Source organism: Nyctibius grandis, chromosome 1, assembly GCF_013368605.1.
Source record: "Nyctibius grandis isolate bNycGra1 chromosome 1, bNycGra1.pri, whole genome shotgun sequence".
NCBI lineage: Eukaryota > Metazoa > Chordata > Aves > Nyctibiiformes > Nyctibiidae > Nyctibius > Nyctibius grandis.
In genome coordinates this window covers 133,417,283-133,438,010 of record NC_090658.1, presented here as the reverse complement: position 1 = coordinate 133,438,010, position 20,728 = coordinate 133,417,283, and the positions used below count along the sequence as shown (strand labels likewise).

General features: G+C 74.5%; 4 protein-coding genes across 4 annotated transcripts; 2 read left to right on the top strand and 2 right to left on the bottom strand.

Moving 5' to 3' along the window:
- The first annotated feature begins 402 nt into the window (after positions 1 to 402).
- Positions 403 to 2,616, top strand: DNAJC5G (DnaJ heat shock protein family (Hsp40) member C5 gamma). The gene is made up of 4 exons (XM_068403227.1): positions 403 to 590; positions 911 to 1,124; positions 1,240 to 1,393; positions 1,884 to 2,616. Exons 1-4 carry the CDS (start codon positions 478 to 480, stop codon positions 1,964 to 1,966), a joined length of 564 nt encoding a protein of 187 aa, XP_068259328.1. The 5' UTR covers positions 403 to 477; the 3' UTR covers positions 1,967 to 2,616.
- Positions 2,617 to 3,621: 1,005 nt separating this feature from the next.
- Positions 3,622 to 7,883, top strand: TRIM54 (tripartite motif containing 54). The gene is made up of 10 exons (XM_068407621.1): positions 3,622 to 3,892; positions 4,658 to 4,830; positions 5,697 to 5,868; positions 5,936 to 6,031; positions 6,113 to 6,346; positions 6,582 to 6,604; positions 6,692 to 6,816; positions 7,099 to 7,200; positions 7,487 to 7,525; positions 7,738 to 7,883. Exons 1-10 carry the CDS (start codon positions 3,725 to 3,727, stop codon positions 7,746 to 7,748), a joined length of 1,143 nt encoding a protein of 380 aa, XP_068263722.1. The 5' UTR covers positions 3,622 to 3,724; the 3' UTR covers positions 7,749 to 7,883.
- A 3,874-nt stretch (positions 7,884 to 11,757) lies between these two features.
- UCN (urocortin) lies at positions 11,758 to 12,057 on the bottom strand. Its single transcript, XM_068409194.1, has one exon. The coding sequence runs from the start codon at positions 12,055 to 12,057 to the stop codon at positions 11,758 to 11,760; it is 300 nt and encodes a 99-aa protein (XP_068265295.1).
- A 2,748-nt stretch (positions 12,058 to 14,805) lies between these two features.
- Positions 14,806 to 20,700, bottom strand: MPV17 (mitochondrial inner membrane protein MPV17). The gene is made up of 7 exons (XM_068412682.1): positions 20,628 to 20,700; positions 17,884 to 17,999; positions 17,301 to 17,393; positions 16,885 to 16,980; positions 15,560 to 15,592; positions 15,357 to 15,409; positions 14,806 to 15,282 (listed from the first exon to the last, which is right to left on the bottom strand). Exons 1-7 carry the CDS (start codon positions 20,698 to 20,700, stop codon positions 15,213 to 15,215), a joined length of 534 nt encoding a protein of 177 aa, XP_068268783.1. The 3' UTR covers positions 14,806 to 15,212.
- Positions 20,701 to 20,728: the final 28 nt, after the last annotated feature.

Here is a 20,728-nt window from a genome sequence, read left to right as displayed (position 1 = left end):
GTGTGTGATGGGTGTGTCACCGTGTACCTGGTGTGTCACGGCACACCGGGCCATGCAGGGGGGGTGTCACCACGCACCCGGGGTGTGTGCTGGGGCTGTCACCGGGCCCCGGGGGTGTGTGATGGGGGTGTCACTGTGTACCGGGGCTGTCACGGCACACCGGGCCATGCGTGGGGGGTGTCACCACGCACCCGGGGTGTGTGCTGGGGCTGTCACCGTGCACTGGGGGTGTGTGATGGGGGTGTCACTGTGTACCGGGGCTGTCACCGCGCACCGGGCCGTGCGGGGCTGTCACCGCGCACCGGGAGCGCGCCCGCCGACGTACCGCGGGGGGGTGGAGCGGGGCGGCGCCTGCGCAGAGCGGCGGCGGGTGCGGGCGGAAGCGGCGGCGGGCGCGGGGCAGGACCGGGCCGGGCCGGGGCGGTCGGTGCCACCGCCCCCTCCGCCCCCCTCCGCCGGCCGCGGAGCGCGGGCGCCATGGCGGAGCCCGGGCGGCCGCAGCGGAAGCTGTCCCGGGTCGGGGAGAGCCTCTACCGCGTCCTGGGCCTGCAGAAGGGCAGCTCGCCCGAGGAGATTAAGAAGGCGTACCGGTACGGCGGGGGGAGAGGCCGGGGGGGCCGGGCCGGGGCCAGGGGCGGTGCGGGCCGGGGGGGCAGCCCGGGGCCTGTCCCGGGGCCCAGGGTGCGGGGCCTGTCCCGGGGCCCAGGGGTGCGGGGCCTGTCCCGGGCCTGTCCCGGGGCCCAGGGGTGCGGGGCCTGTCCCGGGCCTGTCCCGGGGCCCAGGGGTGCGGGGCCATCCGGGGCTGTCCCGGGGCCCAGGGGTGCGCGGCCATCCTGGGGCCAGGGGTGCGGGGCCGTCTAGGGCCGTCCCGGGGCTGTCCCGGGCCCGTCCCACCGGCCGTGCCCCGCAGGAAGCTGGCGCTCAAGTACCACCCGGACAAGAACCCCGATGACCCGGCGGCGGCCGAGCGCTTCAAGGAGATCAACAGTGCCCACGCCACGCTGAGCGACGAGGGCAGGCGCCGCCTCTACGACCAGTACGGCTCCCTGGGGCTCTACGTGGCCGAGCAGTTCGGGGATGATGCCGTCAAGCACTACTTCCTCATGTCCAAGTGGTGGTTCCAGGTGAGCCGTGCCCTGCCCTGCCCTGCCCAGCCCAGCGGGCACTGCGTGGTGGGTGCCCGGCTGCCGGCGGGGCCGGGGTGGTCTCACGGGGGCTGCTGCCCTCTCCCCCCCGCAGGCCCTGGTGCTGTGCTGCAGCGCTCTCACCTGCTGCTGCTGCTGCTGCTGCTGCTTCTTCTGCTGCGGGACGTGCTGCCCGCCCAAGGAGGACGAGTCCTTCCAGTACGTCGACCCCAAGGACCTGGAGGCGCAGATGCGTGCAGAGGACAGCGGTGAGTCGGGCTGTCGGAGTCTGCTTCAGGCCCCCGTGGCTGAGACCCCCTGGGCTTGTGGGGGCTCCAGCTCGTCTCACGTGGGCGTTGGTGCTCTGGCTTGAGGCTCGGGTCAGGCTTGGCCCCATCACCCCAGGGCCAGGGCTGGTGACGGCAGTGGAGGCCACCGCGCAGGCCATGGGGATGCCTTCTCCTTCCTCATTTTCTCCCGGGCAAGGGCTCCCTGAAGCCCCTGCAAGAATCTGTGGCCGAGAGGCACTTGTGCCCACCCCCTGTGGAGCATGGGGAGAGCAGGGTGCTCCAGGCTGGCTCCATTCCCTGGGCACTGGCCATACTGGTGCCACTGGGTCACCTCTGTAGGTGTCCGTGGGGCGGGGGGCCCTGCTGTGTGACTGGGCGCTGGCGGGACGTTTGGGAGCCTTGGTCTGGGAGTGTTCACCAGCACCACGGGCCAGGGCTGCGCCGCTGACGTGCAGCTCTTCCTTTCCAGGCCCGCAGATCCCGGTGGTGGGGCAGCCCCCGCCCACCCGAGTGGAGCCCCTGCCGACTGCCAGCACCAGGACCAACGCCTGAGCCTGGCCTCGGTCCCGCCGGCTCCCCCAGGACTCCGGGCAGGCGTCCTCCTTCGGGACTGTCACTTTCTGGGACCCCGCTCGCACCACCCGGGCTGGCTCTCCAGCCTCGGCGTGGCTAGAATCTCAGGTTAATTTGGCCAGCATCAATGCAGAGGCTCTTCTGCCCCTGCACGAGCTCCAGGGCAATGCCCCTGTCCCCCAGCACTGGTGGCAGAGGTGGCCTGGAGCCGGCACTGCTGCACCCTGTCCCCGGTGCCTCGCCTGCTGCTGTGCCCCCACCCGGCCCCGGGCACCGGCGGGCAGCGCGGGCAGCCGCAGGTGGAGCCTCTCCGGGCCAGGCTCCGTAGCTTACGAGGTAGCTGAGCATATCCGAGACCGTTAGCACTGTAACCCCTGGGGCCGGGCTGCGCCCGCTGCCTGCCCTCACGGGGACCCTCCTGATGGGTGCTGGGTGCCAAACGCCGCTCGTGGGGTTGGGGTGCTGCCTGCTGCACCCCCTTCCTCACGGCGCTGCCACGGCCCCGGGGCACCGGCAGCACCCCGCGCCCGCCGCTGCTGGCGGGCTCCCTGCAGGGCTGGGCCCCGTACGAGCACTTTCCTCGCGTTTGTAGAGTTTTATGGGCACCATTAAAGGACCACGGGAGGGGGGCACGTGTCTGGTCTGTGTCCTGCCCGAACCCGGAGGGCTGTGGAGCACTGGCACAGGCTGCCCAGGGCAGTGGTGGAGTCCCCATCCCTGGGGGGATTTAAAAGCCGTGTAGATGTGGTGCTGAGGGACATGGGTTAGTGGTGGCCTTGGCAGTGCTGGGGTAACGGTTGGACTCGATGGTCTGAAAGGTCCTTTCCAACCCAAAATGGTTCTGTGGGCACTGCAGGGGGATGGGCTCTGCCCTGCGCTGGGGGGGCTGTGCCCGTAGGACCCGTGGCGAGGGTGGGCTGAGCAGGGTGTGGGGTGGAAGAGGGGCGAGGGGGACGCAGTGAGTCCTTGACCCTTCCCTCCCGCTGCCCCAGGCGCAGCCTCTGCCGCTGCACGGGCTCTGCCTCACCCCCTAAATATAGCCGGAGTGCCAGGGCGAGCGGCGGGACCGGGCTGTCCCTGGCACTGTCCCTCCCGCGCACCCTTCCACGCTGCTGGGGGGGGACCTGGCACTGGGCAGGGTGCGGGGGGCCTGGGTGACCCTGGCCTGTGCCCGGCCCCACCGCACACACCTCCCTGGGTGAGCCCCCCAGCTCTGCCCCCCCGGGCCCTGCTCCTCCCGGCCCTGCGGACCCCTCACCGGGGGGTGGTGGGACGGGACCCCAGCCCCTCGTCCTCCCCGGGCAGGAGGCGGCGGGGGAGCCCTGGGGAGCCCCGCAGAGCCCCCGGGGAGCTCCGGGCTGGGCTGGGCTGGGACTGGCACGGTGGGAGGGCTGCGTGGGGCGGGGGGTGCGCGGCTTGGGCGCTGCTCCCCGCCCCGAGGCCGCTCGGGCTGCCGGTGCTGCGGGTCAGTGGGTCCCGGTGGGTCAGTGGGTCCCTGGGGGTCAGCCAGCCCCGGGGGGTGGCCGTGCCCGCCGGGGGCCCCGCCGCGGCGCCGTGACTCAGTGTCACCCGACGCTGCCGACAGCTGCGGCGGCCCCGGCGGGGCGGGGGCGGCTAAAATTAGCGGCGCGGGGCCGGGGCCGGGGCAGAGCGGGCACCGGGCGGCCGGGGCCGGAGCCGTAGCGGGGCCGTGGTGCGCAGAGCCGGGCCGGGCCGGGCCGGACCGGGACCGCGGCCATGAACTTCGCGGTGGGGCTGAAGCCGCTGCTGGCGGAGGCGCGGAGCATGGAGAGCCTGGAGAAGCAGCTCATCTGCCCCATCTGCCTGGAGATGTTCACCAAGCCCGTGGTCATCCTGCCCTGCCAGCACAACCTCTGCCGCAAGTGCGCCAACGATGTCTTCCAGGTGCGCCCGGGACGGCCCCGACCGGCGGGGGGGGGGGGGGCTGGACCCGGACCGGCCCCGGGACGAGCCGTCGGGACCCCGGGGATGAGCCGCCGGCACCGCCGGGGCCGCCAGGACCCCCGGGACGAGCCGTCGGGACCCCGGGGATGAGCCGCCGGCACCGCCGGGGCCGCCAGGACCCCCGGGCCGTGCCGCCGGAACCCCGGGCCGTGCCGCCGGAACCCCGGGCCGTGCCACCGGGAGTCCCGGGATGAGCCGCTGGGACCCCCGGGATGAGCCTCTGGGACCCCCGGGGCTGCTGGGACCCCCGGGACATGCCGCCGGGACCGCCAGGACCCCCGGGCCGTGCCGCCGGAACCCCGGGATGTGCCACCGGGACTCCCGGGATGAGCCACTGGGACCCCCGGGGGCTGCCGGGTGGCGGTGGGGGCCGTGCCCGTGTCCGTGTCCCTGTCCGTTCCCGTGTCCGTGCTGGTGTCCGTGTCCCTGTCCGTGCCGGTGTCCGTTCCCGTGTCCATGTCCTTGTCCGTGCCCGTGTCTCTGTCCGTGCCGGTGTCCGTTCCCGTGTCCATGTCCTTGTCCGTGCCCGTGTCTCTGTCCGTGCCGGTGTCCGTTCCCGTGTCCGTGCCCGCGCGGGGGCTGCGGGTCTCACAGCCCGGGGGGGGGTCCGGTCCCCGCGGGGTCTCGCTCCCGGGGCAGAGCCTGGTCGGGGGCTGCCGGGGGCTGCCGCGGCCGTGACCCCCCCCGCTCCCCCCCCCCCCCCAGGCCTCCAACCCGCTGTGGCAGTCGCGGGGCTCCAGCGCGGTGCCGTCGGGCGGGCGGTTCCGGTGCCCGTCGTGCCGCCACGAGGTGGTGCTGGACCGGCACGGGGTGTACGGGCTGCAGCGGAACCTGCTCGTGGAGAACATCATCGACATCTACAAGCAGGAGTCGGCCAGGTGCGGGGGGCACCGGGCACCCCGCGGGGGCATCTCCCGGGGCAGCGGGCCCCGCGGGTGACGGGGAGCCCACGGGGGGGGCTGCGGGCGCAGGGCTGGGGGTGTCCCTGGGGGCTGGGGTGTCCCCGGGGTCGGGGGTGTCCCTGGAGGCCGGGGTTGTCCCTGGAATCAGGGGTGTCCCTGGGGTCGGGGGTGTCCCTGGGGACTGGGGTGTCCTTGAGGGTTGGGGGTGTCCCTGGGGTCAGGAGTGTCCCTGGGGTCTGGGGGTGTCCCTGGGATCAGGGGTGTCCCTGGGGTCAGGGGTGTCCCTGGGGTCAGGGGTGTCCCAGGGGGCCGGGGTGTCCCCGAGATCAGGGGTGTCCCTGGGTGCTGGGGTGTCCCTGGGGTCAGTGGTGTCCCTGGGGTCAGGGGTGTCCCCGGGGTCAGGGGTGTCCCTGGGAACTGGGGGTGTCCCTGGGGACTGGGGGTGTCCCTGGGGTTGGGGGTGTTTTTGGGGGCTGGGGTGTCCCCGGGGTCAGGGGTGTCCCTGGGGACTGGGAGTGACCCTGGGGTCAGGGGTGTCTCTGGGGGCCGGGGATGTCTCTGGGGTCAGGGGTGTCCCCGGGGTCAGGGGTGACACTGGAAGCTGGGGGTGACCCTGGGAAGTGGGGGTGTCCTTGGGGTCAGGGGTGTCCCTGGGGGCTGGGGGCATCCTTGGGGCCTGGGGGTGTCCCCGGGGTCAGGGGTGTCCCTGGGGGCCGGGGTGTCCCCGGGGTCAGGGGTGTCCCTGGGGTCAGGGGTGTCCCTGGGGGCCGGGGTGTCCCCGGGGTCAGGGGTGTCCCCAGGGTCAGGGGTGTCCCCGGGGGCCATCCCCCCCCCCCCTGCAGGCCCCTGCACGCCAAGGCCGAGCAGCACCTCATGTGCGAGGAGCACGAGGACGAGCGGATCAACATCTACTGCCTGCGCTGCGAGGCGCCCACCTGCTCCCTCTGCAAGGTCTTCGGGGCGCACAAGGACTGCGAGGTCGCCCCGCTGCCCGCCGTCTACCAGCGCCAGAAGGTGGGTGGCCCTGGGGTGGCGGGGGGAGCGGGGGGAGACGGTGCTCACGGCTGTCCCCCCACTCTAGAGCGAGCTCAGCGACGGCATCGCCATGCTGGTGGCCGGCAACGACCGCGTCCAGGCCATCATCACGCAGATGGAGGAGATCTGCCGCACCATCGAGGTGGGGGGGTTGGGGGGGGTGTCTGCGGTGCCACCCGTGCCCACGGCGGGGACACGGTGGGACCTGGGGCACGTCCCGCAGGAGAACGGCCGTCGGCAGAAGCAGCACGTGGGGCTGCGCTTCGACGCGCTGTACGGCATCCTGGAGGAGAGGAAGAAGGAGCTGCTGCAGGGCATCGCCCGCGAGCAGGAGGCCAAGGTGCAGCGCGTGCGCGGGCTCATCCGCCAGTACGGCGACCACCTCGAGGCCTCCTCCAAGCTGGTGGAGTCGGCCATCCAGGCCATGGAGGAGCCCCAGATGGCCGTGTACCTGCAGGTGCGGGCGGGGGGCGAAGGGCCAGGTCACCCCGGGGGGTCGGGGGCTGCCCCAAGGTTGGAGGGGGGGCTGTGGTCACCCCGGGGGATCTGGGGCTGCCCCAGGGTTGGAGGGGGGGCTGTGGTCACCCCAAAGGGTCTGGGGTGCCCCTGGGATGTGCTGGGGTGGGGGTGATGTCCGGTGCCCGGGGTCCCATTGCTCCAGGCAGATGCTGACCCCCCGCTTTCCCCCGCAGCACTCCAAGGAGCTCCTGAAGAAGTGAGTGGCCCCGGGGCCGAGGGCTGGGACGGGGGGGCCCTGGGGGGGCCGGGCCCCCGCAGCTCCCGGGGCTCTGCCTGCCCGCAGGATCACGGACATGTCCAAGGTGTCGATGAGCAGCCGCCCGGAGCCCGGCTACGAGAACATGGACCACTTCTCCATCAACGTGGACGACGTGGCCGAGATGCTGAGGACCATCGAGTTCCAGACAGGTGCCAGCGCCGGGGGGGGGCACTGGCCCACCCCTTGGGCGGGCAGAGCCCCCAGCCCCCCCGAGCCCTGCGTGGGGCCGTGTACCCTCACGCACAGCGATGGGGACGTGTGGCCCCTCAGCCGCTGCCCAGGACCCTGCGGGGTCACACGTGCCCTGTGCCCCCTCTGGCTCGGGGGCTGCTGGGTCACGTCGCCCCCCGAGGGGTGTCCCCGGGCTGCCCACGCCGAGGGGAGGGAGGGAGGGGAGGGAGGGCCCCGGCTGAGCTGTGACCCCCCCGCAGAGCCGCTGGGCGAGGAGGAGGCGGACGGACCCGGGGACGGCAGCGAGGCTGCGGCAGAGGAGGACCGGCTGGAGAGCCTGGAGGGGCCCGAGGCCACGGAGGGTGAGTCCCTGCCGTGCCATGCCGTGCCGTGCCGTGCAGTGCCGTGCTGTGCCGTGCCTTGCTGTGCCATGCCGTGCCGTGCAGTGCCATGCCATGTAGTGCCTGGCTGCTGTGCTCAACCTCAGGGCTGCAGGGGCTGGGGCTGCCATGCCCATGGAGGGGGCTGTGCCATGCCATGCTGTGCTGTGTCTGTGTGGCTGCGCCATGCCCCGCGTGTGGCCGTGCGGGTCCTGCCATGTGCTGCGCCATCCCTGTCCCCAGCGTGTCACTCGCTTTCCCTCCGCAGATGTGGGGCCGAGGCAGAAGCCGGCGAGCTCCCCCCATGGTGAGACCCTCCCCGGGCTGGGGTGGGGTGGGAGGGGGGTCAGGGTCAGGCTGTGGGTGCTGTGTGGCGGAGGAGGCTCCTCCTGGGGACAGATGGGGTGGGGATGGGGTCACACCTCGGGCCCCCCGGCCCTCCCTGTCCCCCTGCCTGCGGGGGCTGGACGGGGTGGTCCGGGGTCCCCAGCACGGTGCTGAGGCCACTGTCCCTCACAGGCCAGCACTGAGCGGTGACGTGGGGCAGCTCCGGCACCTGTCGGCTCGTTGCTGTCCCGGGAGCCCCTCGGCGACCCCCAGCCCTGCCACTGCCATCCCCCCCACGCCGGGGCTGCTCCGCTCCGGCATTAAACCGTGTGTGAGGACGCTGTGTCCGGTGTGGTGTGTGGGCACGGGGGCTGCCCCGCTCCACGGGGTCCGGCCTGGCCCCCCAAGCCGTGCCCCGGCCCCACCACCCCAGCGGTGCCCCCGGGACCCCCCCCTGCGGGGCTGCATCCCCGGGGACCCCCGTGCAGGACGGCAGCTGGGAGCTTCGCACCCCCCCGTCCCCTGCGAGTGGGGCTCTGCCCCGCCGCTGCAGCCCCTGCCTGGGGGGTGGGCGCTGTGCCCGTTCCCCGGCCCCCCCCGGGCGCCATCCTGGCAGCACCGTCCCCCGGGTGCGCTGAGCAAACAGCGCCGGGATGAGCTGGCTGAGTACACACCGGCAGCGCCGCGGCCCCCCGCACCCCCCGCCCCCCCAGCCCGACCCCCCGGGAGGGCCGTGGCGGTGCTGGCTGCGTCACCCGCCTTGTCCCGCGCCACCGCGGCGTCACGGCTGATGCAGCAGATGATGATGTACATGGTGAGGGGCTCCTCGGGGGGCTGAGGGGCTCCTCGGGGGGCCGGGCAGCTCCCCGGGGGCTGGGGCACCAGCAAGGCCAGGGCCCCCCGAGCCGGCCAGGGGCTGGGGTGCAGGACCCCGGGGGACGGGCGAGGATGGAGCCAGGGATGCGAAACGCTGGCACGTGGCAGGTCCTGGTGAGCCGGGGCTGGGACAGCAGCTGGGCCCCAGTGGGGTGCCCGGGAGGCTGGGGGTGCCCTGGCAGCCAAGGGGCTCCCCCCCACCCCATGCCCAGGCTGTGCCAGCAGGATCCTTCCCCTCTGCCAGCCCATGTCCCCTCCTCTTGGCCCATGGCCTCTCCTCGTGGCCCGTGCCCCCTCCTCATGGCCCATGCCCCTACCTCATGGCCCGTGCCCCCTCCTCATGGCCCGTGGCCCGTGCTGTACTCCCTCCCGCTGCAGATGTGGGCTCCAGCTGTTGCTCCCGGCAGAGGCAATGTGGCTCGGGGGAACTGACCCCATGGCCCAGCCTGGCTGCTCCTGCTCCCTCACACACCAGAAACATGCCCTGGAGGGCTCCGGTGGTCCCTGGGGACCGGGGGGAGGCTGGGTGGCCCCTCCATCCCTGTACCGGCCGTTTGCCTTTCTCCACCCCTCAGGGATGTCCCCCTGTCCCCACCACCTTCCAGAGATGACAGAGGGGCTCACAAGGACCTCAGCAGCCCCTGGGCACCCTTGGGTGCTGCCCCTGGGGGTTGAGGTGTCTCGGGAGAGCCCCAGCTTGGGGCTCCTCTATGTCAGGCAGTTTTCTTCCTTCAACCCCGTCTCCAGGTGCCCGTTGCCCATCTCTGCCCTCCCCAGCCCCAGCCTGTCCCTTGGGCAGCCCCTGACTGCCCAGGGTGGGGTGGGTGCTCTCCTGGACCTTGCCTGCCCCAGCCCTGGTGGGTCTCTGGCCCCTGACACCCTCCCTGTGCACCCAGGCAAGGTTTTAAAAGTCCTCCTTGGTTGTCTGTGAGCGAGCCCGGCTCCGGGGGCCCAGCTGGAGCTGAACCAGGGACATGAAGGGCAACAGCAACAAAGGTGACACCGAGGTGGCAGGAACGTGCCCTCCCAGCAGCGGTGGCCAGCAGCACCCAGCCTGGCAGCGGGGCTGGGTGGGGGGACGGGGCCCTCCCGTCCAGGCAGCACGGGGAGGTGGGGGGTGCCCAGTCCTGGGCAGGGTGGACGTGACCTCTGGAGCCCAGGGAAGGGCCACAGCGATGCTGAAGGGACCGGAGCATCTGCCACACGAGGAGACGCTGGGACTGCTCAGCTGGAGCAGAGGTGGCCCGGGGGGACTGAGTCCCTGGATCCAGTTTCGACCACCAAGGAGGGAGAAGCTCTGGGAAGCTGGGTCCAGCCCGGGCTGTCGTGCCAGGTCCAGGCTCCCCCATCCAGACGGACCTGCCTCTCTCACAGCCCGGACGGACACGGCCTTGGGCAACCAGCTCGGCTGCCCCTGCCCTGGGCAGGGCTTGGCGTGGGAGGTCTCACGAGGTCCTGCCAGCCCCGGCCGTCCTGGGGCCTGTGACTGTCCTGGGCTCGGCTCAGCTCCTCCGTCCTTCGTGCTGCCGCCTGCCAGACCCACCCGCCAGCGCGCTGAGATCGGCTGCTTGGAGTCCCGGGGCTGCAACCACTGCCTGCATCCCTGCCTGCATCCCTGCCTGCATCCCTGCCTGCATCCCTCCCTGCCCTCCTGCCTGCATCCCTGCCTGCGTCTCTGCCTGTGTCTCTGCCTGCATCCCTGCCTGCGCTCCCTGCCTGCATCCCTGCCTGTGCTCCTGCATCCCTACCTGTGCTCCTGCCTGCGCTCCTGCCTGTGCACCTGCCTGTGCTCCTGCCTGCATCCCTGCCTGCACCCCTGCCTGCATCCCTGCCTGCGTCTCTGCCTGTGCTCCTGCTTGTGCTCCTGCCTGCACCCCTGCCTGCGCTCCTGCCTGCATCCCTGCCTGTGTCCCTGCCTGCATCCCTGCCTGCATCCCTGCCTGCGCTCCTGCCTGCATCCCTGCCTGTGTCCCTCCCTGCGTCCCTCCCTGCATCCCTGCCTGCATCCCTGCCTGCACCTCTGCCTGCGCTCCTGCCTGTGTCCCTGCCTGCATCTCTGCCTGTGTCCTTGTCTGCGCTCCTTCCTGCGTCCCTCCCTGCTCTCCTGCCTGCATCCCTGCCTGTGTCCCTGCCTGTCCCCCGGGCGCTGACCTCCTGCCTCACGGCTGCCTCCATCCCATCCCCAAGCCCCCCCAGAAACCTCCTGCCGCGCTGCCCTTCCAGGGGGTGTCGGGGAGGGTGTCACAGCATCGTGGAGTCACAGGAGGGTTTGGGTGAGAGGGGACCTTTCAAGGCCACCCAGTCCAACCCCCTGTCACAAGCAGGGACATCTTCAACTAGACCAGGTCGGGGATCCCCGGGGGGACCAGGGCCACCCCGGAGGAGGCTGAACCTCCCCCCCTCCCCATCACGCACAGCCCTGATGTCCCGGCTGCCCGCGTGTGGGTGCAGCACCCCTTTGCCTTGTTCCCATTGCCCTGCGCCCTTCGCTGCCCCCCCACACCCACCCCCCACCCACGGCTGCCTCGTCGCGGGTGCTCCTTCCCTCCGCCGGACACCACGGGACATTCCCCCCCCCCCCGCCCTGGGACATGCCAGCCCCATCCCCAGCCCCGCTGTGCTCGGTGCTGCCCGCCCCGCTGCTCCCGCACGCCCGGTCCCAGCTCTGCTTAGCCCGGCCCCTGTCCCCGGTGAGCCCGGCCTCGGTGAGCCCATACCCTGTCCCCGGTGAGCCCGTCCCCGGTGAGCCCGTACCCTGTCCCCGGTGAGCCCGGCCCCGGTGAGCCCGTACCCTGTCCCCGGTGAGCCCGGCCCCGGTGAGCCCGTACCCTGTCCCCGGTGAGCCCGGCCCCGGTGAGCCCGTACCCTGTCCCCGGTGAGCTCGTCCCCGGTGAGCCTGTACCCTGTCCCCGGTGAGCCCATCTCCCGGCCCCGGTGAGCCCGTACCCTGTCCCCGGTGAGCTCGTCCCCGGTGAGCCTGTACCCTGTCCCCAGTGAGCCCATCTCCCGGCCCCGCTGAGCTCGTCCCCGGTGAGCCCGTATCCTGTCCCCGGTGAGCCCATCTCCCGGCCCCGGTGAGCCCGGCCCCGGTGAGCCCGTATCCTGTCCCCGGTGAGCCCGTACCCTGTCCCCGGTGAGCCCATCTCCCGGCCCCGGTGAGCCTGTCCCCGGTGAGCCCGGCCCCGGTGAGCCCGTCCCCCGCCGCCCCGCACTCGCTCACGCCTCGGGTTTCCACCACGTTTTATTACAAAATCGGTGCGGTCCCGTGGCGGGGCCGGTACCGCGCCCACCAGCGCAGCCCGGTGCCGGCCCCGGTGCCGGTGCGTTTGCCGGCGCTCAGCGTCCCACGGCGTCGAGGATGAGGCGGTTGCTGTCGGCGCGGGCGCGCTGGCTCTGGGCGCGGGCGAGCAGCAGGAGGTGCCGCAGGAGGTGGAAGGTGAGGTCGATGGAGAGCGGCGGCTCGTCCCGCCGCGCCCGCCACGGCTCCGGGGCCGGCGGGGCCAGCGGCGGCCACAGCGGGTGGCCCCGCTCCTCAGCCGCGGCCGCCGGGACGGAGCCGTCGGGGGGCGCGGGGCGAGGGGCGGCGGGCGGCGGGCGGGCGAGCAGCAGCAGGAGGGTGAGCAGCGCCCGCCGCATCCTCGGCTCCGTCCGCACCTGCGGGGCCGGGGGCTCAGCGCCGCGGGGAGGGACCGGGGCGGCTCCAGGGATCGGGGCCCCGAGGGGATCGCGCACCGGGCAGCGAGAGGGGACCCGGCAGCGCGGGCACCGGCTCCCCGCGGGGCCGTTCCCGGCGCGGGGCCCCCTCCCCACCCGCCCGCACTCGCTGCGCCCTCCCCGGTCCCCCGCACCGGCGCCTGCCGGGTGCGCTGCCCTCGTCCCTCTCGCCGCCCGTACCCTGTGCGCTGTCCCCTGTCCCCTGCCGGTGCGCTGGCGGCGGAGCGGAGCGCGATCGGTCCCGCGGGGCTGAGCCGGCGGCGCGGCCGGTGGTTATATAGGACCGGGAGCTCGGGCTGACGTCAGCGCCGGGCACGCACCGACCGGCGGGGGGTGGCGGGAGGGGCACCGGGACGGCGGCGGGGAGCGGGGCACCGGGCTGCGGGAGTGAGCGCCGGGACGGCGGGGCGGCGGGGCTGCGGGACTGCGGGGCCGGCCCTGCTCCTCCCGGTCTCGGGGGCCGCGACCCTCGTTCCGCTCCGGCGCCCACCCGGAGCGGTGCGGCGGGGCCGGTAGGAGCCCTGTACCGGGAGCCGCGGGGGTGCCGCCTCCCGGTCCCCTGGGCCCCCCCCGACATCCCCGTCGCCCCGCTCCCGGCGCTGCCCGCACCCCGCCAGCGCCCGGCCCCGCTCACCGAGAGCCGCCCGGGCCCGGCCCCGGTGCCGGCGGTGCCGCTGTCCGCGGTGCTGAAGGGCCGGGACTCGCCGGGACAGCGCGGCCGGGGCACCGGGGCACGGCGGGGCGGCTGCCGCCGCGGCGGGAGGGATCCCGGGCCGGTGGAGCGGGCTGACCCGCGGCGTGGGCCCCACCGGGTGGGCCGGGCCGGGCGGCCACGTCGAGCAGCGACGTCCTGGGCGGGCACCGGGTGCGGCGGCGGGGCCGCCTCCGGCCGGGCTGGGGGGGACCCCCGGCACCCACCGGCACGGGGCGGGCACGGTGGGCACTGGGGCTGGCTGTGGCGGGACCCCGAGGCGCCGTGCCCCGGGCAGGGCTGGCGATGCCGGGGTCAAACGGCGGCGTGTGCCGGGGCCGGGCGCCGCAGACAGCCCCGGCCAAGCGCCGTGACTCACAGCTCGAGGGCACCGGGACCGGCACGCCGCGCCGCATACGGGATGTGCCAGTCGGGCACCGGCCGCGCCTGCCAAGGGTGAGCGAGCTGCCGCTGCCTGCAGCCCCCGGCAGCACCGACCCGCTGCCTGCAGCCCCTGGCAGCACCGACCCGCTGCCTGCAGCCCCCACGGCAGCACCGACCCGCTGCCTGCAGACCCCCCCGTGAACACTGTGTCCCTGCCTGCAGCAGCCCCCTCCCCATGTCAGCGCCGTCTCCCTGCCTGCAGACCCCCCCCCGCAGCACTGTTTCCCCTCCTGTCAGTCCCACGCCTCAGCCTGCTGGTGAGGGGAACCCAATGCCAGCGCTGGTGCCAAGCTGGGCCTGGAGCGGGACCCCTCCACGGTGCCGGTCAGGCCGAGCCCGAGCTGGCCCCTCACGCAGCGCGTCCCACGCCGGGCTGCCCGGGGGGGGGTGAGGCACAGCCCTGCCGCAGCGAGGCAGCGCACGGTGCCGTGCACCCGTGATGTGGATGCGCTGTGAAGGCTGGCACCCGCCACCACCTCCCCGCGGCTCCGGGGCAGAGCCCTCAGCAGGGGCTGGGCTCAGTCCCCCGAGCCCTGGCAGCCCCTGCTGTCAGGGGACAAGTGCCCGGTTTGTGCCACGCTCACGGCCCACTCACCGCGACACACCGGGGCTGCCCCATCCCCGGGGGAGCTGCGTGAGGCTGCGAACTCCTGCCCTCCACAGCCTCCAGCCATCAGTGCCCACCCCGCAGGCTGGGGAGAGCCCGGGCTGAGCCCCGCAGCCCCGCACGGTGCCCGAGGCCAGGCTGGGTCCGGCCCCCGACGCCTCGGTGCTGTCCGTGCCCGGCCTCAGCCCCGCAGCCAGTGCTGCTCCGGGGGGCTGCCGGGGGGCCCAGGGCTCCCACCACCGTGTTCCCCCCAGCTCTGCCCTGGACCCCCCGGTCAGGACGTGCCAGGCAGGGCGCGGCGAGAGCCGGCTCGTGTCTGCCCGGCTGCGCGTCTCCACGGGGCAGCGACGCAGGCAGCAGTGCTGGGGACTCCTCGCAGGCAGGACACGAGGCGCAGGTCGATGTGACCCTGTCACAGCCCCAGCTCCAGCCCTCACCCAGACCCTTCCTGCGCCCTCCCCTCAGTGCACCGAGCACGCCGTGAGCCCCGGCAGGACCCTGTGCCCAGCGCCCGTGTCCCCCAGGTGCAGCTCGCCCCGTCCCATTGCACCATCACGCCCCACGACAGCCACAGCGGGACCTGGTGACCCCCTAAGCCACCACCCCGCCTCTGCCAGACCCCCACCTCCCCTGAGACAGCCGGGGTAGCCCACCCCCAGCAACCCGAGCCCCTCGGCACCGCGGCGCCCCAGCCCCACGCACATGCCGGCACCACGGCTGCGCGCGGGGCTCCTCGGGCACCAGGCAGAGAGCGGAGCCGCCGCTCTGCCCCTGCCCCGAGGCCCCGCTGCCCCTGGGCTGGGAGAGCAGCTCCGAGCCCCCACCCCACCGAGGGGGCAGGAGGGCGGCGAGCAGCTCCACCAGCACAGGGGTGACCGACCCGAAACCGCTTCTGCGCAACCCCGGTGTGGGATGGAGCCACGAGAACCAGGAGGGACACAGGCCGTTTATTGGGTGCCCCGGCTGCCCGCGGCAGAGCTGCAGAGAGACCCGTTTTCAGGGGCAGCGCAGCCGAACCGTGGCATTGGGGCAGGCAGCACCGACCCCAGCCCCACGCGGGGCACAGCCCGACCCACGGCACCGCTGGCCAGGGCCCCGCGCCGGTGGCCACCGCGCTGGCTCCTCGCCCTCCCCGGGACCCCCCACCGGGGAAGGACAGACCAGTCTCAGGGCAGACCCGTGGCCACCTTCTCCTCCGCGTGTCCCTGCCGCAGGCGACGGGGTCCTCCGAGGTGAGAGCGGGACGGGTGCTGCCAGCACCCTGCGCACCCCGTCCCTGTGCCAGGGGCTCCGGAGCAGGGACAGAGTCAGGCAGGGGGGCACACGGCTTCCCCCTCACAGCCGGTTTGCTTTCCAGGAGAGGTAGCAGTTCCAGATGATGGCGACGCACTGGACGACGGCCAGCCTGGGGACAGAGGGGACGGGGTCTGCGGCCGCGGGCAGCAGGAGCCGGGCAGCGGGGCACGGCCGCGGCACTACCTGTGCTGCAGGGGCACGAAGTAGAAGTTGGCGATTTGCACTGGTGGCCAGATCTGGGCAGAGAAGGAGACGGTGGTGAGGGGCTCTGCTGGCACCCCCGCCCCGTGCCCACCCCTGCCCAGGCGCTCAGGGTGCCCAGCCGAGCCCACGGCAGCCCCCGAGGTGGGGGACAGGGACAGGGACAGGGACAGGGACACACTTACGCAGTAGTTGGTCAGCAGAGCATCCGTGTAGTCCTGTGGGAGAAGGGAGGCTGTGAGCGTGCGGCACGGTCCTGCTGCCACCCGGCTGCCACCAGCACCCGGCCCCGCCACCCAGCCGGCCACGGACCCGGGGTGGCCCAGGCTGCCGCGGGCAGAGGCTGGGGTGGCCGGTGGCAGCGGCAGGGCCCACCGCTGGCACTGGCAGGAACGGCGCGGGAGCGTCTCCAGAGTTGCCCGCGGCCCGAGGGGAGGCAGGCAGGGCTGCGGGCAGGGCTGGGACCACGCAGCGGGCCACCGTCCCCTGCTGCCATCCCCTCGACTCCAGCTGGGCACGGACAGGTCCCCTCTGTCCCCCACAGCCCCTGCCTGCCCCCTTCCCAGAGCCGTGCCCACGCGGGGCCAGGGCGGGGTGGCAGGGAGAGGGTGGCCACAACTGCTGTGTCCCCACCAAGAGCCCGTCCCGCTGCCGGTGCCACAGCCCAGCCACCGCACGGGCAAGCCCGGGAGGAGAGCGGGGCAGGCGTGGGGCAGGCGTGGGGCAGGCGTGGGGGGGACAAGGCGCTGAGAGGGCAGGAGGTGAGACAGGGCCCCGCAGCAGATGGGCAGAGCGGGCAGGGGCGGTGAGCCCCCGTCCAGCCCTGCATCCCCCGAGCCCCCTCCCATGGGGCAGGGATGGAGCGGGGCACCGAGCCAGGGCCCCATCCTGGCAGCCTGAGGCGCTGCCCCGTCCTCGTGCCGCTGCCCCACGGCAGCAGGATGAGTCCCTCACCGCGCCTGGTCGTGACTCAGCCGGGAGCCCGGCGCTGGCCGGCAGCCCAGGACGGCGAGAGCGGGCGCGGGGTGATGGATGCTCCGGTGACGCTCTCGCTGCGTGGGGACAGGCGGACGCGCCCCGAGCCGGGGGTGAAGGTGGCTGCCAGCCGCTGCCAGCCCCCAGCCCAGCCCCGTCCCAGGCGGGCAGCTGGCCGGTGCCGTGGGTGCCCCCACGCAGAGGAACGAGCTCTGAGTGACGGCACCGGCCAGGGGCAGCACCCCCCGCTCACAGCCCGGGGGCAGAGGGTCCGGCCGGGCACCCCTCGGGCAGCCACGCGACCACCCCCGCGCGCCCCGTCCCGCGGCGGGGTCACCCGCTCCCCGGTGACTCACGCCCCGACGCGCTGACTCAGCTCTCGCAGTGGGTTCCAGCCACGCTGCCAACGGGAGCCATCGCGGTGACGGCTCCGGGGACGCAGCCAGGTGGTGGCACAGAGCCGGGTGGCACCGGGCACACAGCCGGGGTGGCCCAGGCGTGCCCCAGGGTGCCCCAGCTGGGAAGCAGCACATACCTGCTGGACCTTGGCCCAGTTCTCCTCCGCCGACAGCCCGTTCATGGCCCCCGTGATGGCGAGGAAGCAGCCAAGGAAGCACGGCGCGAAGGCCCCCTGTGGGAGAGGGGTCGGGGCCCGGTGCCGAGGAGCCCGCGGTGCCCAGAGCCAGGGGAAGAGGCAGCAGGGCGGGGGGCACAGGCCCAGCGTGCCCGATGCCCTGGGGCTACTCGGCCTGCTGCTCCCCGGCACAGAGCCACATGGAGGGACGGGGGCCACCACGGTGCCCAGGCCCAGGCCAGGGTGGCCCCTCTGCAGCCCGCCCGCCCCAGCCTGGCACCGCCCCGGGGCTGGCCCCGGCCTCGGGAGCGGGATGGGGACCCACGGCTGCACCCACCGCCCCGTCCTGCTGCACCAGCCCCCCCCGTGGCACCGACCTGGTCCAGGACCATCTTCTTCACGGCCACGACCTTCGTGGTCCCCGGGACGAGCCGGTCCAGGACCCGGTACCAGCCGCCCACAACAGGGCCCTGCGGGAGCCAGCGGTGAGGGGCAGCGCCAGGGCCAGGGGGCTCCGGAGCGGGTTACGTGGCTCTGCCCTGGCACACCGGGACCGGGGCCCGTCCTGCCTCCCCCCCCCGGGCTGTGCCGCTCCCTCGCTGAGTCCCGCACCGCCGTGGGGCAGCCCCCCATGTAGGGTGGGCGCAGGGATGCCCGCAGCACCCCCCTGCCCCTCCTAGAGTGCTGCCAGGAGCACCAGCACTGGGGAGCACCGGCACCGGGCACCCAGGGGCCGGCTCAGCGGGGTGGCCACAAGGCACACCGGGCAGGGGGTGGGCATGGGTGCCCGGGCGGCACGGACACGGGCTGCCAGCCCCGTCCCACCCTGCAGCGCAGCCGGGCACAGGGGGGCTCCTCGGGGGGACCCAGCTCTGCCCGGAGGTGGCACCGGGATGGCCCGGCTCTCGCCCTCCATCCCACCCCACCACGCGTGCTCCCTGGCTGGGCGCTGGCACTCACCACGAAGCAGAGCCCGACCGCCATCATCTTCAGGGTGCGGGCGCCGTGGTGCCCGCGCAGCCCCCGCCGCTCCACCAGCTGCTGCGCGATCACGTCGCCGGCTCCCATCAGGGCCCCTGTCACCAGCACAGACCATCTTCCCACGTCCCTTCCCGTCCCTAACGCAGCCCACGTGGGTGCCCGCTGTGCCCCACGGCCGCGTCTCCCCACGCCCCTGGCACGGGGCTGGCCGGTCACCCAGGCCCGCGGTGCCACGTGGCTGCTGCCGGTGCTGCCCAAAACCCTCCCCAGGCACCACACGAGCTCTGCCCGCCACGACCCCCCTCCCCGGGACGCCGCTCCCCGCCTGCGCCGCTCCCCCCGGCAGTGCCACAGCCAGGGCGGGCACCGGGGCCGACCCCAGCTCCTCGCCGCGGCCCGGCTGCTGGCACGGCCCCTCGCCTTGTTTCCATATCAGTGCGAGGGACGTGCCCCCCCGCGGGCTGCCGCTCGGCTGGGCCGCTGGCAGCCCCGGCGCCGTCCTCCACCCCTGACCCCTTCGACGCAACTCGCCTGGCCCGGCGCTGCTGCCCCGGCCTCCGTCGCCTGCCCGCGTGCTGCCCCCCGGGACGGGGCCCAGGCACGGCTCCAGCCCCGCCGTGACCCTGCTCCGCTCTTGGACACCCGGGCCCGGCCAGCCCTCGGCTCGGGGACCGGTGGCCCCAGCGTCCCCCTCCCCCCGGCAGCCCCACGGCCTGGATGGGCCCCACAGGCGCCTCCCCACCGCGTGCCGTGCCGAGGACGCCGGGGGTGGCACAGCCCGGGGTGCGTCCCCAGCAGCACCGGGCCCCTCTCCGTCCCTCCCGGGGCCATTGGCCTCCCCGTGACAGCCCCAGCAGTGCCGCGGGGAGCAGGGCCCAGCCAAAGCGCCAGCACGGCTGCGGTGGCCAGCAGAGCCTGGAGGTGGCCCAGGAGGCCGGGTGGGAGCGGGGGCCAAGGCCAGCGGGGCTGGACGTGCCATGGCAGGGCCGGCACGGATCCCACAGCCCCACGGAGCTGCCGCACTCCCACCCGGCCACCCCGTCACCGGCTCCATCTCCCACCCCGCCCCGGTGCAGCCCCAGGGGCCGGGGCTCTGCCCCCCGCCCCCAGAGCCACCGCACCCCTCAGCGACGGCAGAGCGGGCCCCGCTGGCAGGCAGGGGACCCCGGGGCAGCACGGTCGGTGCCGCTCCCCGCGGGCACGGGCAGGCTCCCCCCGCACGCCGCTCACCGGGGAAGCGCAGCCGGCAGCGCCCGCGTTACTCACCCAGCGCCGAGGGCTCCGGGCGCGGTGCCCGGCGGTGACGAAGCAATGCCGGGGCTGCCGGGGGGGGGACAGGGCTGCCGGGGGGGGACAGGGCTGTCTGCACACCCCTGCCCAGGCCCAGGAGCCGGCGGGGCCCGGCTGACCCCGCGGGCTGCTGCTCCCGCAGCCAGAGGAGTTTGAAACGGGCCCAAGCCTAAGTAGGGCACAGCGTCCGCGTCCCCCCGGCGGCACCACCGCAGGCAGGGGCAGCCGGGTCGCTGCCGCGGGCACGTGCTGCTGCCCGCTGTGCCCCAGCCCTGCCGGTGTCCTGGCCCCGGGCCCGGCAGGCAGGAGGCAAAGCCCTGCCCGACCCCTGGCTCTGGCTGCCAGGCGGCACGGGGATCCGGCAGGCGAGCGGGGCTGGGCACGCCGGGCACAGCCAGCTGCCAGCAAAGCTCCCTGGCCCGGCCCCAGCTGCCGGCTCGGCTCTGCCGGGGGAACGGCAGCACCGGGGGAACGGCAGCACCGGCAGCTCTGCAAGCAGCAAGCTAAGGCAGGACCCCCGCAGCCTGGCAGGACCCCGGCAGGACCCCCGCAGCCCGGCAGCAGGGGAACACGCCACCACCCCCAGGGGCAGCAGGGAGGGGGCCAGCAGCTGCACGCCGAGCTGAGCCCCCCGGCCCCCACACCGGCCCCGCAGGGCACCCCCAGCCCCCCCCGGTTGTGCTTTTCTGGCCTCCCGGGCCGGTTACGTGCACAAGCCCAGCCCTTGGCCGCTGTGTACCCGCAGCCTGTCTGGGGGGGGTGGCCCCGTGCGGCGCTGGCTGCAGCCCCCTGAGCCCCCGTCGCCACGTCCCAGCGGGAGCAGGGCCCCCACAACAGCCCCCCCAAGGTTTCGGGGCCAGCCTCTCCAGGCCGTGCCTCGTTACATCCCCGTTAGCCCCCCCCGGCTCCAGTGCATCCCCTGAGCCCAGAGCGGGCCAAGCCCCCCACCCAGCGGGACGCACGGCGGGCCCCGCTCACCACTGCGCCGGGGCAACGGCAGCACGTCCTCCCCCGGGGGAGGGACCCCCCGAGGCACCGGGACCCCCCCGGCTGCGGGGCTCCTGCCCTGCTTCCCCCCCACCCCCGGGGGCGACGGTGCCCACCCTGTGTGACGGTGTGAGGGGCTGAGCCGGGGAGGGGGGCTGTGTCCGGGGGGGGGGGCTGTGTCCCGGGGGTGGGGGGACTGTGTCCCGGGGGGGGTGGCTGTGTCGCGACATAGGGGCTGTGTCCCGGGGGGGGGTACGGGAGGGGGGCTGTGCCGGTGGGAGGGCGCTGTGTCGCGACATGGGGGCTGTGTCCGGGGGGAGGTACGGGAGGGGGGCTGTGCCGGTGGGAGGGGGCTGTGTCGCGACATGGGGTCTGTGTCCCGGGGGGGGCCCGCAGCTCGCCGGGCCGCAGGGGATGGGGGGGGGTGTGCAGCCCCCGGCCCTTACCGGCGGTCAGCGCCTGCGCCGCCCCCGGCCGCCGCGCTAGCAGCCGCCCGCAGCCCCTCCGCAGCGCCGCCATGGCCCGCGCGGCGCGGCGCGGTGACGCC